We start from the raw sequence: 16354 nt of genomic DNA, 5'->3' as shown, positions 1-16354 counted from the left end.
CCATCGCCTATTGGTCCTCATTTTTGGGTGTGTGAACATTGGTCAATTACTGTGTTCTGGCCGTTTGAATATACCCTTAGTGGCCACTTCATTAGGTATCCCGATCTAGTACTGGGTTAGGACCCCCTTTTGCCTGAATTCTTCACGGCTTAGATTCAAGAAGGTGCTGCGGACGTTCCTTAGGGGTTTGGGTTCGTGCTAACTCGATAGCATCACGCAGTTCCAGCGGGTTCTTCAGTCACGTGTTCCTGCAGCGAGGCTCTCGCTCCAGCTCATCCCAGAGGTGCGGTATTGGGTCTGAGACCAGCCCTGCCAGACGCTCTCTGTCACGGAGCAGGCCGCACAGGAAACGGCCCTCCCGTTGGGCCTGCCGGGGACAGGCTGATCGGATGACCGCAAGTGTGCGCCGCCGCCGCTCGCTCGCCATTACTCTCCTCTCGACTGCTGGGCAGCTCGCATGGCGTACATTCTTACTGATCAGTTCCTGCTGGCAGAGAGATACGCCTCGGGTTAACCGCATATTCCTACAGTACCCACAATGCACTGGGAGGGGCCTTACCGCGCCACGTTTGTGTCGATCCTGACGGGGCCTTCCAGCGAGCGCGTTTTGTCCTTCCACGAAGCTTCTCGGTCTCTGCCACTCTCGGTCTCTGTCATCGTCCCGGGCTCCTGGTTTGGCAGGGGGAGGAGGGTGACTGATGAACAGGGTGCTGAACATCTGGTTCCTGCCCCCATCCCGTCTGTGGGGGCGTCTCTCCCTTACACGCACCCCGCCCGCCCCCCTCTGAATAGCCTCAGTGGAGGTCTCCCCTCTCCTCTCCTACCTCCTGCGCTGCAGTGAGGACTCGTTGGGGCGTGACTGAACGTGATTCAGGCAGGGCGGGGTGGGGGGTGGGGGAGGTTTGGGATGGGGCCTGTTTGAATGCATGGTGGACCATACCCTATTTCCCATACCCCAGTCATATCAATGAGCACCAGAGCAAGCATGTCCTCTGCTTACAAAAGGATTACGTTATGTGTGACACGTTTGTCTGCCAGACACTCATTCAGGTTCAACTTTATACACACACAAGTTTACTGGTGCTGTTCAACTTTAGTACACTGCTCTAGGGCACACACAGACAGGCTGTGCCAGGGAGTGGAACACACTGTCTGACTTATCCTGACAACGGGACCCTGTGGTCAAAAGCTTCTTTCCTCAACCGTCATGTGAAATTCAGAATTCGGGACCCTGTTTTTTTGGCCTGTGTGCCGGTGAAATGGCAGAGTCCCTGCTACAAAATGGTTTTTTTTCCAGACCCACGATGCAGACTTAAAATGTCCAACTGCATTCGCTGTTTGAGTTATATTTCGGTTACCGGGTCTTCATACAGTCAGTGATATTGGATTTCAGTATAAGGAGTTCTTGCCCCTTCATTTTTAGGGCCCAGAGTTTGACATACTGTGAGGATGTGGTTATTGAACATAACCCAATATTGTGAGTGTATTAGTCCTTTGCTGGAGTCTCTTGACCACAGTTTTTCTCTGTTTGAGAGGAGTGTTTATTGTTTTAAACTTTAGACCCATGGATGGAAGCGGGGGTTTTCCTATCTCCCGGTTTATGTAACCCATTTCCCCCGTTCTGTAGTGCTGCTGGCGTTCCAGACCACATCGGCTCCGAGTCTTGGCGGTCCCCCGTGATTGATACTGAGGGGTTCTGAGAAACCCGTTGGTAATAAGTGTGTCGTTTTGAGTGTTTTAATGTTTATTTCTCTCAAAAACAAACGGGGAGAGTGTCTGTTTGGCGGTCTTGTTGGGAAATTGTCGTCATTACCGCTGATGTTTGCTTTCAGTGAAATGCTAGTTGCTTGAACTTTGACCCCAGTTAGGTCTGCAGGCAGGCTCCTTGGAAAGAGGTATCTGAGACTGTCAGGCCCGGGGTGGGGGTGGGTGGGGGGGTGGGGTTTGGGGTTGGGGGGTCATGTCCCGTTTCAGGACAGAAGGGTTGAATAGCACACAGTGTTTCGCCCCTGTTGCACTGTGGGATAGGGGAGTCGGGTACAGAGGCCTGTCAGAGTCAGAGAGTCTGCCCTCCATCTTCTGCTCACCTCCGCTGCACAGCCAACAGCAATGCTGCAGCTCTCTGGAGTTTTACCACCATCCACCATTATAGGGTACGACGCGTCATGAAAATACATCCCTCTCCTAAAACACAACACACATACCCCTCCTAAAACCACACACACACCTCCCTCCCCTTCTGAAACACAACACGCACCCCATCCTAAAAGAATCTCTTGTTTTTCAGGGCCTGAGCAGTTGTGTCTGCTCTTCCATCATTGCAACCTCCTATTCCCTTTCATCTGTCAGTACGGGGCTGTGATTGGCTAAGGAACTGAGGTCCTGTTTGACCTTTTCGGCTGCGTGTGGGCGGGGTTTCGCTCCACAGGTACCCTACGGCGGCCTTTTAAAAACGAGCCTGTTTGCGTGGCCTCACCGCTGGGGCGCTGCGGTTCCCCCGCCCGCCCCGCCCCTGCGACAGCCCGCCAGCCGTCTCCGCCCCGCCAGCTTCCTCCTCTGCGGAAGGTTCCGGAGCACGCTCCGCTTTGGGCACACGCTGCACAACCCGCACGCGGAAATCCCTTTCCTGTCCGTCCTCGGGGGTGGGAAGCGGGGGGAGGGGGGCGCGCCGGCGAGTTAACAAAACGGGGGGGTCGGCTGCTACATTTTTTCCATGGGTGGGGGGGGAGGGGGCGCAATACAAAACTGTCTGACCTATCCACAGCTCAGCAGCTTAAATGGGAAACGGGCCGGTTCTGGGCTTCATTGTGTCTTTATGGGGCTTCGGGCCGGGCCTCTGCTTGTTGTCCTTGTGTCGACTGCAGGCTGACCCTGTGTGCAGGGAGGCGGGGGCCGGGGTGGGGGGGCAGGGGTATTTGGGGCATCCGTGGCAGGATCATGATAAACCATTAACCCCTCGCTCTTCTCCACCCCCGTCACCACACTAGAGGGGGTGACGCCAGATCAGCTTTTCATGTTACTAATTGGAGTGTGCAAACCATCGCCGTTAGAGTGCTCCCCAGGGCTCTCTCTCTCTCTCTCTCTCTCTCTGTCTATCTCTACCTCTCTTTCTCTCTTTTGTTGTTATTAGGCATATCAGCCAGCTCTAGTAAACAACCAGCGAGTCCAAATTAGAGCTCTTTGAGTGATGAACCAACAACCCCTCCGTTCCCCCATCCCTCTCACTCCCCCTCTCCCTCCCTCCCTCCCTTCCTCCCTCCCTCCAGGGCTCTCCTCTCACACACTCTCCATCTATCCCTCTCTCCTCTTTTGTCTGCTCGTCGAGTTCGGTCTGGTTTGGCACGTGGCCCTGTGGAGGGGGAAAAAAAGCACGGAGGTTGGGGGGAAAAAATGAAGATTGAGGCACACAAAGGCTCCAGCTCAACCTTGAGGTGGAAATTAATAATGGTAAAAATAATTACTGCCTCCCCCCCACCCTGCCACGGGCGCACACACACACACACACACACACACACACACACACACACACACACTCCCCTCCCATCTCCCACCCCTCTCTCGACCTAGTTTCCGTAATGGAGAGAGATGGCACCCAGTCTCCCTTTCTCTCTCTCTCGTCTGTGTGGGTGGGTAAAAAAAAGGGGGGGGGGGGTGAAGGGCTGTTTGAGGCAGGATTTTGGGGTACAGCAGGATGCTCTCTCCTTGCCCAGCCCGTGTGGGCGGCCGTGCGGTGCTCCTGTGTTTGAGCGCGGGTGAGCTGTGAGTGATGCTCCTCTCTTCCTCTCCTCCTGCAGATCTCCTCTCTGGTCACCCTGCAGCTGTTGAGTCAGGTGAGCCATGACGACCAGCTGGACGCCCCCAAATACAAGTGTGCCGTGTCTCTGGACTTCATCCGGGCCATCGCCAGGTTAGAAGCACACGCCTGCAACTACACACGCTCGCGCGCACACACACGCTCGCGCACACACACACATGCATTTGGACACAAACGCGTGGATATGTACACAAACACCAAAAAATGAAAAATTACCAATAAATAGCTTAATATACCTTTGTAATATGCCCCACACATGCAATGTTCACACACACACACACGCACACACACACACACCCTGTGATCTTAAGGTCAGGAGCAGGTGGCCGTTGCCAGTGGGTGGGGGTGAGAGAGACCTCAGAACACAGGGATCAGTGCCTTTACTGCTGGGTCTTTGCAGTAACCTGTTTGACTATACATGCTCGGAAATGGGTATTGTGTCTGTGTGTCTGTGTGTGTGTGTGTGTGTGTCTCTGTCTGTGTGTGTGTCTGTCTGTCTGTCTGTCTGTGTGTGTGTGTGTGTGTGTGTGTGTGTCTCTGTCTGTGTGTAGCTGTTGCCCCAGCCTGCAGTGTGAGCAGGTGTGTGCAGTGGGGGAGCATGTGGAACAGACGGTCAGTGCTGTGCAGTGACTGCTTCCTGCCAGCCATGCATGGAGTGCTGTGTAGCACACACACACACACACACGCACACACTCACATGCACGCACACGCTCACACACACACATGCGGACACGTACACAAACAACAAAATAAATGCACACTTCCTGTCTGCGCCTCTCCGACAGTTCCAGGCCCTGTGTAACAGCTCTGCTGTCCCCCTGGTGTTCCCCACACACGCTCAGGTACAGGAGCTCCTGATCACTCACCCCAGCGTAAGCACACACACGCTCTCCTTTCTGCCCCGTGCGTGCTTCACACCTGCGCCGCAAAGCGTCCACAGTCAATGCCCAGCACGGCTAGATGCCGTTACAGTAATAGCGTCTCGTTTTCTGAGCGGTGCGGTGACTGTTAGACGTGCCGCAGAATGCCGGCGTCTCCGCGGGCGGGCGGTGTTAATGACGCGCGGCTATCAAAGCCTCGCGCGTTCAGCTCCACTCGCCGCGCTCTGTTTGCTCAGGCCGTCTCCGGCCACCCAACAGCCGAGAGTAATTAAAACCGCTTAATGGAGCAAGTAACCGGCCCGAGGAGCTGACCCGTGATGGAGGGGGAGAGCCGGGGCCCGCCGAAAGAGTGCGGGGAGCGGGTCTCCTAAAACGACGCTGTGCTGGGGCACGACTGAACAACAGACAAACGGGCTGGGCACTGACCCGAGAGGAGCTGTGCAGCTACTGACCTGAGAACAGCACTTTGGTGACTGACCTGAGAACAGCACTGTTGTGGCTGACTGGAGAACGGCGCTGGGATGACTGACCTGAGAACAGCGCTTTGTGGTAACTGACCAGAGAACAGCGCTGTGGGGACTGACCGGAGAACAGCGCTTTGGTAGCTGACCTGAGAACAGCACTGCTTTGACTGACCTGAGAACAGCGCTCTGGTCACTGACCAGGGAACAGCGCTCTGGTCACTGACCTGAGAACAGTGCTCTGGTAACTGACCAGGGAACAGCGCTCTAGTTACTATTCATAGATGAGCATGACAGTAAGATGTACGGCCTGCTGGAGAAGTTTGGAGCGATAGCAGAGCTGTGCTGGGGTCTGTAAGCAGGCCGTCCCGTTTGCCTGACCTTGAGGAAGCCGCCCCCCCCCCCCCCCCCCATTCCCGTCGGAAGCCAATAAAAACAGAGGAAGCCTCGGAACGACCGCGTTATTAATGGAGGCCTGCCACAGGCGGCACACAGCAGCTCAGCTGCGCTACACTAGAGAGACTGACAGCTGTTTGGAGGGGCCGCAGCCAATAGGAGGGGCTGCAGCCAGCCCAGGGGGCGTGAAATAAGGGTGGGGAATGCCAGGAGGGGAGGGGAGGTCATGGGCAAGATGGAGGATCACCTGCTGGACAGGAGACTAGTCTGATTCTGCCAGCACGTAAAATGACAAGAATTTGTGTCAGTCACCAAGAAGGTGGGGGTTGGGGGTGGGAGGGGGGAAAGCAGGGCTTGGCTCCTGGGGGGTTGAGCATTGTTCGTTATGGGCCCCAAGGATATTGCATTCATCAGTAATGCATTTCACAGTGGAAGAGATGGACAGACTGCTGTGACCAATGAACCTGCACAGCTTTCTGTTCGTACATCCATCAGCTCTGTTTGTAGGTTTGGTGTGTGTTAGACTGTGCTTACATTGTCATTTACACTCCTAGTTATAGTCAGGATTCATATTCTTACAAGATATGAAGTCTTAATCTAATCTTACAAATTAGAGTCATGATAAAATATATTTCAAAGCAGCTATAATTGTAGTCTTCACAGTAATTCCTATTTTAAATTTCTAGTGCAGTTGTAGTAGTTGTAGTTGTGTGAGTGTGTCTTATGAGTGGGATCTTGTCCTCTTTGTGTACCCTATAGAAAGGAGGCTTGGCTGGAGCAGTTGTAGACCCAGTTGAAGTGAAAGGGGGGGGTTAAGGAACCCGCAGGTGTAAATCTGTGTGATTTGTGTGAGCGTGCCTGTGTGCATTAGTATGTGTGCGCGGGGACAGGTGGTGTTGATGGGGCGGTCAGTTGATCGATGTGTGTGCTTTCTGGACCATAGCGAACGCTGCTGTTCATCGTCATGGAACACAGAACCCTGTGGCTGCACCCCCTCCTCTCTGACCTGCTGGCGGGAGAAAACACACACAATACACGCGTGCACACACACGCAGTCACACATGCACACGCACACATACATACAGACAGGTACACACACATATATGCGCACACACAATACGCACACACTCACACATACATGCCAGCACATACACACATGTACACACTCACACATACACGCACACACACGCATACACACACACGTGCACACATGCCCTGAAAACAGAAGTTATTCTCACGTCCTAAAGATGTAATCAAATTTACATTCATACGCACTAAAAAAAGGCATAAACTTACTGACTGAAACACACTAACATAAAGTTTCCATCGGTCACAGACACACTGAAAATGTAATTAAACACACTTTTATTGTCACACACCTGCTATAAACGTGTCATCGGTGTTGCATGGCAGATTACCGCGCTGGTGATAAACTGACATTGTTCTTCGCGAGTCCAGATGTTTTTGCAGTTATTGTTTTATTTAGAGTCAGGAGAAAGCCATTAGTTTCCATTTAAACCAGGGACTCAGACACATGCGTGCGGCTCCTGTCTTGTGTTGTGTGTACTTTAGTGTTGTGTTCACCTTGAAGCGTGTTTTCAGTTGCTCTGTAATGGCACATTAAAAGCGCTCCGGCTCCCAGCGAGAGGTGTGGCGCGCTCCTCGCGGCGGCCATCTTTGGAGCCGCGCATGACTCTCCTCTGTGTGGGCGGGGCTTGAGTCCCTGCCGCTGCACTTTCTGACCTGTAAACCCGCCTTTGCCTGTGACCCTCTCTGCTTTCTCCCTGTCTGAATAAACCAAAAAAAATACCACATGCCTCTCCTTTAGAAGAATAATGATAAAATATGCTCAGCTTCCTAGCGGTGAACAGATTCAGCTGCTGCGTATGTTTATGCATGCGTTTGAGCCCAGTTAGAGACAGGAGAGCCCGGAGTGAACACGGCACCCCTCACCAGGGCGTATGCACGTAACTGGGGCGTCAAACCTCATTTTTCTTTAAAAATAAATAAATAAATAAACGAACTGCTCAGAGCTCTTACCGTGAGCGTGTGGACGCGGCCACGCTGCTGAGATAAACGTTTCTTCCGTCGCAGTCAGCGACGCAGATCATGTAAATTTATGTAAATAACATTTGTCAGCTTTAAATTACGTATCAATTAAGCACAATTACGCCCGGCTAACGCACGCCGCGGCGCGAACGTCTCGCGCTCAGCGGGGCCCGCTCCGCTCCGGCGGGAAGGCTGGCCGTTATTCTGAGCGCACCGCGGCTTCCTCGCCGTTTATCTGCGATTGTTTTCACGGCGTAGTTGTTTCTAATCACCGCAAGTCCAGGGCGTTCGCGGGCGCTACGCGCGCACGCTCTGTTGTGATTGGACTGATTGCTCGTTTCACCCGCGTTTCAGGCCGCGGTGACTAGACGCGCGTGCGTGTGTAACTTGCGTAACTTCCGTGGCGGATCGTGTGAAATGCACCTGCGGTCCTGTGGAATTAACCAGCGGTTTTTGTTTTTTCTCTCCTCCTCGCAGAACGGTGGGCTTCGACGTCGTGCGGCACCTTTATGACTTCCTGTGAGGAGTCTGGCCGTGATGGCGGTGACGCCGCAGGTAAAACCGTAATGGGCGTGTCTCTGAGCTGTCTGCGGAGAGCGGAGCCTTGGACCGGAGGGGCGTGTTTTTCTGAGGCCCTGACAGACTGCTTGTGGTGCACCTTGCCTGACTTTGCGATGGTCCCCTGCAGCTGGGTGACTGAGACGGTGCTTTGTCAAACTGAAATGAACTCGGACAGTGAACATGAGGATATCCCTGACTTAACTCTTCAGCCTCTTCCTCCTTCGGATTGAGGGTTGCACTTCGACACACCGGCCGTTTGGTGTGCTGTGCAGCGCTGTACGCAGTGGTGCGTCCCTCCCTGCTGGACCAAGAGCCGGAGCCGTGTTTCTGTAAGCTCCATTGTTTGATACCTGAGCAATAAAAGTCTGAACTCAGCTTGTGATAACTGCTGTCTTTCTTTGGGAGGGGTAATCAGAGTTTTGGGATTTCTTTTTTAAACCTCTTATAAATAACCCCCTTTCAGGTGTATTTGAAGTAGAACACGCGGTGAGATTTCTCTGGCGCAGCCTTCGCCCGGACCGCCACGCAGACAGAGCCTGTCAGCGTGTAACAACCTGCCCCCTCCTCCTCCTCCTCATCCTCAGCCGACGCACTCTGAGCTTCCAGATCTACGCTGGTCCAGCGCTGGCCTGTGATTCACCCATACCTGCCGCGTCCCGCTTCCTGTGTCCCCCAGACGTGTCGGAGAAAATGCAGAAATGAACAGGAGTAGCGTGTGCTTGAATTACAAAACATGCTCTCTTGCAGCCTTGTTTACATTTGCTCATAAGTATGAGCCACCAGACGGATTGAGTCAAAATGTGGGCATCCGGATGCTGGCAGAACTTCCAGGCGAGGAGGTTATTACAGAACCTCTGAGATTATTTCACCCATGAATCTGAAAACAGTCACACAGTCAGGTTCTCTCCCAAGCATCTGTGTTTTAAAATGTCTTGGGTGCTTAAGTGTTATGAAATATTGACCCTGTCTACCCGGAGTCATCTGGTGGTCATGACGGTCAGCTGTATCTGTTTTGAATCGGAAGGAAAAACACTGAATATCTGTAACGACCCTGCTGCTGTGTTTCAGGGGTGAGTTTCTGTCATCGGTGCGTAGTGGAGAAAGTGGACGGCTGAGGATTTTTTCAGGTGCGTCTGAAGTTCACGCACTACTTTTATTTAAGGTGCCTTGCACAAAAGCAGTCTCGGTGAGTCAGTGCTTTGGGGGAAAATGTAGTGGCATTTTTCAAGCTCGTTGACTGCCACAACACAAATGCGTTTTTAAAAAAAAAAAAAAAAAAAAAGGAAAAAGCTTTGGGCAATGGTGCGAGTCATTTTTCAAAAGTAAGAATGTACACATATTGGGAATGTTACTTAGCGGTCGGGGAAAACTGACACCCTTGTCACAAATAGCTAACCCCCCCCCCCTCCCCCTGCCCCCCACCCAGACTACACTCCTGGCTGTGGGGTTTTTATATTACATTGTGGAGGAAGTCCTTGTTCAATTTATCACTGCTTTTCATTAGACTGGTGTTGGGTGCATTCCTGCTCTTTGAGCTGTTGATTTACACACAGACCCTGCTACAAGCCTGTAGGACAGGGGGTGGCTACGCTAGGTGTGTCCTGGAGCTCTCAGTGGTATCATTGGTGGAGGGAGTTTTTGAGAGGGATTGATAGCGGCGTTGCAGGACGAGAGAGGGGGAAACCTGTTTTCCTGTGCACCGACAGACAGAGAGACAGATGGAGGGAGCGTGTGAGGGAAAGGGAGGGAGGGAGGGAGGGAGGGAGGGAGGGGGACACAGCCACACGCAGTCTGCTCAGGCTCCAGAGACTGAGAGAGGACCCAGCTCTCGTTTGGGGAGGCGGGGAGAGAGAGAGTGAGTGAGAGAGAAAGGGCAGAAAACACTATTATCGCCTCAGTCTGTCACTGCGTGGCACTGAGATAATTTAGAACAGAGTAAGAGGGGAACAGAGAGGGAGAGAAAGAGAGAGAGAGAGAGTGAGGGACGGAGGAGGGCTGTATGGGTCTGACAGGAAAAAAGTTGGAATGTCGCATGGAAAACCCATAAAGCAGCCAGGGGAAAAAAAGACAGGAAAAACACAATCATGGAATTGGGCACAATGATACTGCAGAGAAATAGCAGGGAGAGGACGGGAGGAAGAGAAGAAGTGGAGGAGGGGGGGAGAGAGAAAATAACGTGAATGGGAGAGAGGGAGGAGGAGGTGTGACACTGGGGAGCCGGGAGAGAGAGAAACCGCCTGGGGTGGGGTGGGGGCGGGGGGGTGGAGGGGGAGAGAGAGAGAGAAAGAGGGAAAAAAGACAAAGAAGGAGAGAATGAACAAGGACCACGAAAGAGATGTTGGAAAGAAAGGAAACTGAAAGGGGTAAATGAGTGAGAGAGAGGAAAAAAAAAAATGTGGAAGCAAAGTCAGCGGAGGTGAAAAATAAAGGAGAGAGGTCAGAGGGAGAGATAAACCTCCGGATAAAGGGGTAGAGGCAGGAGAGAGAGTGATAGACTGACAGAAAAAAAAAGGGAGGAGAAAGAGGGATGAGAGGAGAGAGGCCGTCTCTCAGCCGAACGCACGTGTGGAGCTGGTGTTACAGAGAGGGAGGGAGGGAGAAAGGGAGGGTGGTAGGAGGGAGGAGAGAGAGAGAGAGGGAGGGGGGTGAGGTATTTAAGCAGGGAGCAGGACAGCGCAGGCAAGCTCTCAACTCCCAGCGAGTGAAGGGAGGAAGACTGGAGGAGAGGTAGCACCACGTATTAGAGCCCTTTAGAGCCCTTCGGCCACAGACACGCACGCCCACGCCCGACGCTTCCCCCCCCCGCTGTCCCGCCCGTCCATCACGGCCTCCGGCGACGCCCCGCCCCGCCCAAGCCGCGCCTTCGCCAGCTCCGCGCCCGGGACTCCTAGTCTCCGTTTGGGACCGTACCCGTGACCGTCCTCCCCTCCCCTCCCTGCGCCCTACCCCACCTCCCTCTCTCTCGCGCGCTCGCCCCTTCGCTGGGATGGCGCGGGCCTGGTTCGGGGGCGCCCTCGGCTGCGCCCTGCTGGCCCTGGCGCTCGGCAGCGGCCTGGATTTGGGGAGCCCTCCGGCGGGCTTCTACCCCCGCTTCAACCCCTTCTTCTTCCTGTGCACCCACCACGGGGACATGGACGGGGCCGGCCTGGCGGAAGGCGGGGGCGAGGTTCTCCTCACCCTCCAGATCGCGGGGAACCCCTCCGCCTACACCCCCGGACAGGAGTATCAGGGTGAGTGCGCCCCTCTCGTGTGTGTGTGTGTGTGTGTGTGTGCGTGTGTGTTCGGGAGTGTGTGTCGGTGTGCACTTTGGTAGCGTGCATATTAAGCGATGCATTTTCTGTTATAGTTTTACATGCGTATTGAAGGACTCCACTGTTGTATTTGACGTGCGTGTGGAGCGCTAAGCGTTTCTGGTTGTGTGTCAGTGAGGACCGTCTCGGAGCTCATTCTAAACTCTCGCTGGTAGCAGTTCTGAAGCGGCGTCACACTGTTGCTCTCGAAGGAAGTGATGCGGGCTCCTCGCGGTTCTCCACGCGCGAACGCCACACGCCGGGTTCGCACGGGCACGGACCAAACGCGGTGAATCCCCCAAACCCTCCGTCATCGCGCGCTGGTGTTTTTTTGCGGATAAATAACTGGAGAATTCCAGCGACTCCCGGTTTGGGGAAGCTGGCGCTCCCGGGGCTGTTGGCGGGGATGGATGGAACATCGCGGTTTGCGCGGGTCAGCTGCGCTCGTACCAGTGCGCGCGTTTATGTAACGGCGATAACTGGCGGTGGGGAATGTGGGTTCTGCGCTCCGCTCCTCTCGCTGCTGGTTGCTCTGGTGCTGGTTGCTGTGGTGCTGGTGGTGGTTGCTGTGGTGGTGGTTGCTCTGGTGGTGGTGCTTTGCTGATGCTGGTGCTGTGATCTGGCTGCTCTCTGTGTAGGTGTTTTTTTTTTTTCCTGAGGACAAAAACTGAAAAATCGCAGAAACTCGAGGTGCAAGAGAGAATAGGAGTGAGAGAGAGAGAAAGAGAAAGCGGTGCTCTTCACCCTGACAGAAATACATTTGAAAGATCAGTAAGTAAAAACACCACTGCAGGTGGAGGGGAAAAAGAAAACGATACAAGAAGCGTGAGCTTGTTTCCCGTGGTCCTGTGTGCGGACACCTGGGCGCAGGAGTGAGTGGCGTGGGAAACGCTGCTCCAGATCGGGACCCCGTGTCACGACAAGCCAGCCGAGCTGCTCCCGCTGTCCGGAGCGCCTGACACCCAGGGCACTGACCTGCAGAGGTTTTTAAAAAAGAAGAATTTAAACAGTGAATTCTGGCCTGTTTGTTACGTTCCAGTGAAACCGCCGCCATCTGTTGGTCTTAAAGCGCTCTGGTCACCCCCTCAGTGTGTTTACCACATCACGTCCACGCTCTGCCGCTTCCCCAGCCAGGTACTCCGGTTACACTTCTGCCACTTCTCACGGAAAAAAAGGCCCTTTTGTGTTTGAGCGAGACGAGAACCAAAGAGACTGAGGCAGAGAGAGAGAGAGAGATGGAGTGATGGAGAGAGTGATAGAGTGCATGTAAAGGCAGAGAGAGAGGGACGGGAGAGAGTGGGGGGCTCGCTGGATTTGTAGGGCAGTCTGTGCTGAAGCACCTTTTAAGCAGCATTAGTGGGGCTTGGAGGGGTCCGTGCCTGGGCTGTAGTGCTCTGATTGTGGAGGGGGGAGAGGGTGGAGGGGCACAGCGCTGGAAATGGCACTTTTTTATCCTCTTTACAATGAGATGTTTTAGCTGCCCGCCGAGAGAGGGAGAGTGAGAGAGGGAGCGAAAGAGAGAGAGAGAGGGACAGAGAGAAAGAAGGACTGAGGGAAATAGGGACAGAGTAAGAGTTAGAGAGGGAGAGAGGGACAAAGTGAATGAGAGAGAGGGACAGAGAGAAAGAGGATCGGAGAGAAAGAGGGACAGAGAGAATGAGTGAGAGAGAGAGAGGGCAGAGAAGTGAGTATGGAACTAATAGTAGATCACAAACAAATCCACATGCGTTACCACACACACATGTACATTCTGCACACACACTTGTCATCAGAATGTACCTGTCTTCCCCCGCACGCATACACAACTATCACATCACACGTGTTTGCTCACACACACACACACGTCCGTGGCACACAGCTAGCACTCACACGCGTATTCACGTGCTCACAGCAGGCTCTGTGGCACTCGTCAGTGAAATCCCACACGCTTACCGCCCCCCCCCCCCCCCCCCAGTACCGACCGCACCGCCGCACAGTACTGCCGAACAGCGCCGCCTGACTCTCCCGTCTCCCCACGTTGCGTGAACGTTCTAGCGCTTTCTGCGCGAGCGGGACGGGTCTGTGTGTAAGGGGGGGAGGGGGGGGTGGGGGGGGGTGAGGTCAGCGCGTGACCCAGGGTGTCCGAGACGGGGGGGGGGGAGGGGTGGGGGGAGCTAGCCCCCGTTAGTGGGACAGAGTGCGTACGCGGCGGACGGGAAGCGATGTCCGTCCCCCTCTCCCCGAGACCCGCCTGCGTCTGTAATTGCAGCTCTGCCGTGTGTCATCCAGCCCAAATGATTCTGTTTAGTCTTCCTTTTCGTTAAGCTGCACTTACGCGCCATTTCTGGCACCGGGCGGAAAAGTGTGTTTGTTTGTTTTTAAAAGGAGAGCGAGACGGTCTGTCCTCCTTAAATGTTTTAGACGGAGGGTGACTTACAGAGAAGGGTCCAGAGCTGAGGAAGTCAGGGGATCCAGCACCCCCCCCGTATTTGGCTAGAGAGCCAGCTGCCCTGCGGACCGCGCTCCGACGTCTTGCCGGACGCGTATTTATTTTTACTTGTTTCCATACCGTCTCTTCGGCACGCAGCCTGTTGCTTTACCTTCTCGCAGCGTTCTGTGTGTTTTTCACTGGGGCTGAATGCAGAGCGTAAGGGATAAAAGTGATATCTGAGAGTAGCAGAGTTTTTTTTTTTGTTGTTGACGGGTTTGTAATAAAAGCCGTTCTTCCCGGGCACTGGCGGACATGAATGGCTTCCACCTGCTCCGCCTGCGGTTTGGCGGTGTCCGTCGGGCTGATGAAAGGCTCTGCGCCTCCCCTGTTAGCAGCAGCGTTGGTACGCCCGCGCGTTGAACGCGACAAGTAATATACATTTAGGGCTTTTTCATTTACTGCTCCCTGATGGATTCTGAAGACTCCGCGTGGCGGTAATTGAGTAACGATCCCCTGACCCGCCACACGCCCCTTCCTTCCTTCCCCCGCTCCCTCGCCCCCTCGCCCCCCCCCCCCACCACCTCCCCTTTCCTTCTGCTGCCACTGCCTCTTCCTCTACCACTGAGAACGTGTGCGTGCGTGCGTGTGTGTATGTATGTGAGTGTGTGTGTGTGTGTGCGCATGTGCGGATGTGTGTGTTTGTGTGTGTGTGTGTGTATATATGTGAGTGTGTGCCTGTGTGTGTGTGTGTGTGTGTGTGTGTGCGCATGTGCGGATGTGTGTGTTTGTGTGTGCCTGTGTGTGTGTGTGCGCGTGCAGGGATTCAGAAGTCAGTCTCTGTGTTTGTGTGTGTGTGTGTGTGTGTATGTGCCTGTGTGTGTGTGTGTGTGTGTGTGTGTATGTGCCTGTGTGTGTGTGTGCGTGCGTGTGCGGGCAGGGACTCAGAAGTCAGTCTCTGTGTTTGTGTGTGTGAGGTGATGGGACCTTTTGCTCTGTCTGACGGTGCAGCAGCGCACAGCTCCCCCATGTTAGTGTCAGTACCGTAACATCTGCTCGTGTGAAAGCAAAGGGAGCGAGTGAGGAGAGAGGAAAAAGGGAGCTGATTGCGAAGGAGGAAAGGCCAGGAAGCAGAGAAAAAAGGATATAAAGAGGAGAAGGAGAAAAGAGAAAAGCAGAGGGTGGAGAAGATAGAGAGCGAGAACGATGTGTTTGTGTGCATGTTTCTGTGTTTGTGTGTGCGTGTGCGCATGCATGTTTGTGCCTGTATGTGTGCGTGTTTGTGTGTGCGTGTGTGTATGTTTATGTATGTGCATGCGTGTGTTTGTGTGTGTGTGTGTGCGTGCATGCATTCATGGTTGTGTGTGTATGTGTGTGTGCGTGCATGTTTGTGTGTGTATGCGTGCGTGTTCAGCGCACACACTGAGCTCTGTGTTCAGCAGACTCCGGGGGGTTCTCCCAGCCCACCACATCCTGGACGCAGGCCCATGTTTTCATTATTTTCAGAATTTATTCCTAGTCAGGTTTTTTTTTTCTTCTTCCTACCAACAGCTTCTCCTTTGTGAAAAGAACTGAACGCTGAGAGCAGATAGGAGCCCCAGAGGCCCGTATGCAACAGAGATGGAGCACTGAGCTCCACACTGAGCTCCACACTGAGCTCCACACACAGCTCCACACTGAGCTCCACACACAGCTCTGCACTGAGCTCCACACTGAGCTCCACACTGAGCTCCACACTGAGCTCCACACTGAGCTCCACACTGAGCTCCACACTGAGCTCCACACACAGCTCCACACTGAGCTCCACACTGAGCTCCACACTGAGCTCCACACACAGCTCCACACTGAGCTCCACACTGAGCTCCACACTGAGCTCCACACACAGCTCCACACTGAGCTCCACACTGAGCTCCACACACAGCTCCACACTGAGCTCCACACTGAGCTCCACACTGAGCTCCACACACAGCTCCACACTGAGCTCCACACACAGCTCCACACTGGGCTCCACACTGGGCTCCACACTGAGCTCCACACTGGGCTCCACACTGAGCTCCACACTGAGCTCCACACAGGCTTCACACTGAGCTCGCAGGACAGGTCAGCTACGGCTAGCGGTGAGATGCTGGAGGCTGACCAGGAGACACCCAACAGACAAGAACAGACCGTTCAGCCCACTGCCTTTCACCTACGGTCTAGAGAACAGAGAATATGTGGTGCTGCTCCAGCATTGACAGCTCTATAAAAATATTTTTGGGTGTCATGAAAGGCCCTGTGAGAGTAAGTTCTGCTCTTTACAATAACGATGTTTCTCATTCTGGTGAGAATAATGAGCTGGAGGGAGGGACAAAGACATGAGGTTTTGTATGCTGGGGGGGGGTCTTCAAGGACGTGTGGCATCCTGGTTACCGGGAAGCAGATGTGCATCATTGCTGCTTGCTTGTGATGGAGGTGATGTGACATATGGTTCGATCTACAGGAACTGGGTAGGAGCA

The 16354-nt window shown here is 54.0% G+C and overlaps 2 protein-coding genes across 5 annotated transcripts in view; both read left to right on the top strand.

Annotated features, from left to right (window-relative positions):
* Positions 1-8537, top strand: part of orc5 (origin recognition complex, subunit 5) — a 38609-nt gene extending 30072 nt beyond the window's left edge. For both annotated transcript variants that reach the window (XM_035427305.1, XM_035427304.1), the window contains exons 14-15: positions 3795-3907; positions 8079-8537. In XM_035427305.1, coding sequence (XP_035283196.1) covers positions 3795-3907; positions 8079-8124 — 159 coding nt within the window. In that variant the 3' untranslated portion in view covers positions 8125-8537. The remainder of the gene's footprint in view (positions 1-3794; positions 3908-8078) is intronic.
* Positions 8538-10848: 2311 nt separating this feature from the next.
* The window catches only part of reln (reelin), a 130282-nt gene continuing 124776 nt past the window's right edge, over positions 10849-16354 (top strand). For all 3 annotated transcript variants that reach the window (XM_035426422.1, XM_035426421.1, XM_035426420.1), the window contains exon 1: positions 10849-11392. In XM_035426422.1, coding sequence (XP_035282313.1) covers positions 11149-11392 — 244 coding nt within the window. In that variant the 5' untranslated portion in view covers positions 10849-11148. The remainder of the gene's footprint in view (positions 11393-16354) is intronic.

This window comes from Anguilla anguilla, chromosome 7, assembly GCF_013347855.1.
Source record: "Anguilla anguilla isolate fAngAng1 chromosome 7, fAngAng1.pri, whole genome shotgun sequence".
In the NCBI taxonomy this organism is placed as follows: Eukaryota; Metazoa; Chordata; class Actinopteri; order Anguilliformes; family Anguillidae; genus Anguilla; species Anguilla anguilla.
This window is presented reverse-complemented; position numbering and strand designations above follow the sequence as displayed.